At 48.1% G+C, this 4,125-nt stretch overlaps 1 protein-coding gene across 1 annotated transcript; it reads right to left on the bottom strand.

The window, feature by feature from the left end:
- Positions 1 to 1,793: 1,793 nt before the first annotated feature.
- On the bottom strand, positions 1,794 to 2,578 carry LOC127751278 (peritrophin-1-like). The gene is made up of 3 exons (XM_052274555.1): positions 2,408 to 2,578; positions 2,093 to 2,255; positions 1,794 to 2,007 (listed from the first exon to the last, which is right to left on the bottom strand). The coding sequence occupies exons 1-3, from the start codon at positions 2,412 to 2,414 to the stop codon at positions 1,869 to 1,871; spliced, it is 309 nt and encodes a 102-aa protein (XP_052130515.1). The 5' UTR covers positions 2,415 to 2,578; the 3' UTR covers positions 1,794 to 1,868.
- Between the last annotated feature and the right edge of the window lie 1,547 nt (positions 2,579 to 4,125).

Here is a 4,125-nt window from a genome sequence, read left to right as displayed (position 1 = left end):
TTTTAAAAGGGAAGTGCACTACTGACACATTTACGAAAACTCGTGTTCCGATCGGCTCCGATCCCTGCGCTCGCCAGGTTACTCCTTACAGAGAGGCGACTATACTGTCCTCTTCGCTGTCCTCCCCGCTGACCCGCACTGTCCCCCGTCGCTGTCCGCAGGTCCGCTGCTCAAGCGCATGCTGCGCCACTCGGTGGCCAAGTCCCGCAGCCTGCTGCGTCCGGCCGAGCGCAAGCTCTACATGTACGCCGTGCACGACAACAACGTGTCGGCCATGCTGCGCGCGCTGCAGGTCTGGGACAACACGCTGCCGCCGTACGGCATGGCCGTCATCCTGGAGGTGCGGCGGCGCGCCGGCCAGGTCGGCATCCAGGTGAGTCAAGGTCGAGCTCAGCGACGTATGTTGTTCGAATACCCCGGAATTACAGCAGCGGAGGGCCGCACTGCAGCGCTACATGCGAAAACAGCAATTTGGATTGGAGTGATGTGTGTTCAGGGGACGGGAAGGGGGGGGGGTCGCTCGCCGGGCAACGGCAGCGTGTCGAATGGGCTGCCTACTCGCGAGGCGCTCACGTCAGCGCCTTTGGGCCGCGCGGCAAACGCAGGTTACTTGAACACCTCCTTTCCGCCCGCAGATGTACATGAGGAACTCCACCACGACGGACGACGTGCACCCGCTGACCATGCCCGAGTGCGAGCACTTCTGCCCGCTGCACCGGTTCATCCAGCTGACGGCGGACGTCATCCCCGACAACTGGGACGCGGAGTGCCGGGGCGAGTGAGGGCCGGCTGCGCAGTGATCGGCGGAGACCGGGACCTCTTCTCAATCTCGCTGGGAGCCCGCCGCGCGGCGCTCGCCATGCGGCGGGATGCCATCGAGTCGGCGGCCGCCTCGGGGTTCGCGCGGAGGACGAGCTGGCCTCGTCCCGCGCGCCAAACCGTAAGATTAATAATTATTACTCTATCGGCTGTGAGGCCACTCTTTTGGGGACAAAGAGTGGTCGAGTATTCTCACATACTCTGTCGAAAAAAATCCGACGTTTGTGGAAAAGGAATCTTAAAGGCATTTGAGAGACGGCGAAACCACACGATAGCTTAACCATCTCGTGAATTTGAGATTTACTTTGAAATATAAAACATTCGGAGGACAGAGACGTAAAACGTCCAGTGACCAATAGAAAGGCTCTAATTGAGTCGTATTCAGTATTTGTGTTCGTTTGCAAGAATCATTTGGAGAGTGCCTTCGTTGAATCCGATGATTACTGTAGTTGGACATTTAGATTAAGTACACCAATAGGAAAATTATACCCGTTGTTCAGTGGTAAAAGAAGGGTAAAAATTTACGATTTTCCATTACAGACGTTTTGTGATTTTCGCTGCCGAAAGACGTGGCAGGATACTTTAAGCAATTGCTGGAACCCTCTGATTAAAGTACCAGTCCCTATAAATATAGGAATATTTGTTATGGTGCTATGCTGTGAGGGATCTTTTTGAAATGTAACTTTATGCCCTTTTTTACTTTTGTTAACCTCCGGAATTCGAACAAAATCGTTATACCATAAATGACTAAATCATCCTCGGTTTAATTCTTCTTCTGTTTTGTATTTAGTGTTAATTATTTAATCAAATGAGCAATGAATGCGGTATTAATTATAATGAAATGATATGTGATATACCCCAAAAGATCTCATCTATTATTCAACCTGCAATCCCAAAACACCCCCTTTGCCAACTAATGTCTCCTGAAAAATCGAACACGTTACTTCAAGGCAGACCAGAGGGCAACAAAGTCGTACAGCACACGGAGTGAGTTATGTATTTCGCATCTTTATCACCAGGGAAGAGTTTCGTTGAAATAAGAAACATTATCACTCGTCGTCAGGTGATGGAGTTGGGTCAGAACAGTCGCTAGCTTCAGGTAAATCGCAGTACTGCTTGGCGTAACTGAAATACAAGCCCGAGGGGCAGTCGAACTCTGTCTCCCTGTCTCCGTCGCACACGATAAATCTGTCAAAGAGAATCGATGAATAGCATTATTCTCAGTCGGCACGGTGGGTTATTGGTAGGGGTATAGTGAAATAGTTTAGCGTACTTAGTGCAGGTTTCGGGGCTGGGCACCATGAGGTAGTCGTTGGCCGCAGGCCTGTCAGCGCATGACCGTGGAATGGTGTCCGGGATGTCGGTGGGCTTGGTGTACGGGACGGCGAGGACAGCGCAGGCGCACAGGCAGAGCGCCAACACCAATGTGAATTTTGCTGAGCGATACGGTTTTTTGAAATATTTCTCCGCAAAACTTTAAGGGACTAATAATGAAACATTTTCTGGAGACGTATCAGAATATCTGGAAGCCTGTAACTTTAGCTCGTGCGTCGTCAAATGTATTCCAAAACGCTTATTTCAAACTCACCCGCCATCTGTGCAGTATGCTGGGTTGTTCCGTCACGGGTACTGGTCAGGGTGCTACTGGTTTCGATTGTATCTATTCGTCAGATTTAAATGAGTGTGGGCTGACAGCTTAATCACGAAAAAACACTCCTCTTATCAAAAATGCTATTTCCCTTATTACTTAAAAGGAACTGATAACTAAAATGATTGATGGGCTATGTGACAAGTGGCAGTTCCATCCGCAACGACGACACCGTTCAATTTCTTGAGGAAGAAAGTCGAGATATAACTAGAAAGAACCACTACTCATACTAGCAGATGGTCGCAAAGGTTAGTGCAGAAGATAAGAGATCATTTCTTATAATTCTGTTACAAGAAAAGATACCCGATGGGTTGGAAAGCCGGCCAAAAGCAGCTGTGCAAGCGGCCCGCCCTGAGCACCCGAGCACAGAGCTCGGGCAAAGAAAAAACTTGGCGCTCAAATCGTCTAACATTCATAGAAGACACTTTTTGCTGTGTTTGTATGTATATATATTTAAATTTAAACATCAAAGCGTTAAAACGTAATGCTCCAAATGGTCGAGCAACCTTCAGTTAAAACATCAATTTGGAGACAGGAGTCTGTTTTTTTATATCGGAAAGGGGTGTAGCGTCGTAGCGACCTGCCGAGTACGATGAAAGATTGGTTACACAGGCTACAAAAGTGTCGCACAGAATTAAATGGTCTAAAACGAACAACATTTTATTTTTAATGCTAAATTTAATCGAAAATTTAACCAAAATGCCTCAAGAGTTGGAATAGAGAGAAATAGAAAGCAGCTTTGTTGTACATTCCATTTTTTTACTGGTAAAGTACATTTGACACAAATATTTTTGGAATTGGTCCCAAGGACATGCAACAAAACTACGAATGTATCTTTTAAAATCAAGCAACGTTTAGGAAAATAACTTACTATGATATACATCGTCATTCATACAATATGTACACATAATCTCTTTCTCACTCATTTGCTCTCTCTCCCACACTTTGCCGGATGACACGAACCGAACACTTTCCTCAGGTTCAACCGACACGGCAGTTCAATTGGCAGCACAAAAACAAATCGAAAATGCACACAGAAGTAACCTCCCAAAATTACCTTAACTTCTCAAGCCTTCATGGAAAAGTCAGGGATTTTTTTTTTGAAAAAATAAAGTTATTTTTCGCCTACGGTGGTGGCACCGTGTCTTTTGTTCATTCCTCCGCACAAAAAGTTCGAAGTAACTCAAAAATGATCCGTGCGTTGGCACACGGTGGACTTCAGACGGGCGACTCCGGGATGTCCTTGCACGCCAGCGGCGGCGGCAGCTGCACCCGCAGGTTGTGGTGGTGCGGGTGGCTCATGCCGTGGCTCAGCCCGTGCGACAGGCACGGCTGCAGCGGCTGCTCCTTGGAGCTCTTGCGCGACGAGGGCGGGCTGGGCGACTGGCCGTGGCCGCCGTGGCCGCCGTGGTGGTGGTTGTTGTCCAGCAGGGTGCTGCTCTTGTGCCCCGAGCCCCCCGACGGCCGCTTCGCGTGCTGCCGCATCAGCTTTTTTCGACGCCGGTTCTACGGATGGGTAGAAATGGTTTCTTTCAAAAATCAAACAAAAAAAGAGGGGAAATGTCCAAAAAGGAAGAGGAATGGGTACAAAATCTATAAACAAAACGCAAACTCAAAAAAAAAAAGAAAAGAAAAACTGGATGTCGTCTTAAAAAACA

Source organism: Frankliniella occidentalis, unplaced genomic scaffold (assembly GCF_000697945.3).
Source record: "Frankliniella occidentalis isolate FOCC.00 unplaced genomic scaffold, Focc_3.1 Scaffold8, whole genome shotgun sequence".
NCBI classification, from domain to species: Eukaryota; Metazoa; Arthropoda; class Insecta; order Thysanoptera; family Thripidae; genus Frankliniella; species Frankliniella occidentalis.
The sequence above is the reverse complement of the archived record's forward strand: the minus strand, read 5'-3'. Positions and strand labels throughout refer to the sequence as shown.

Excerpts from the sequence above, each read along its gene's own strand:
- LOC127751278 (XM_052274555.1), bottom strand. Across the intron at positions 2,008-2,092 it reads AGCCCCGAAACCTGCACTAA|ATTTATCGTGTGCGACGGAG; the intron begins GTACGCTAAACT and ends TCTCTTTGACAG.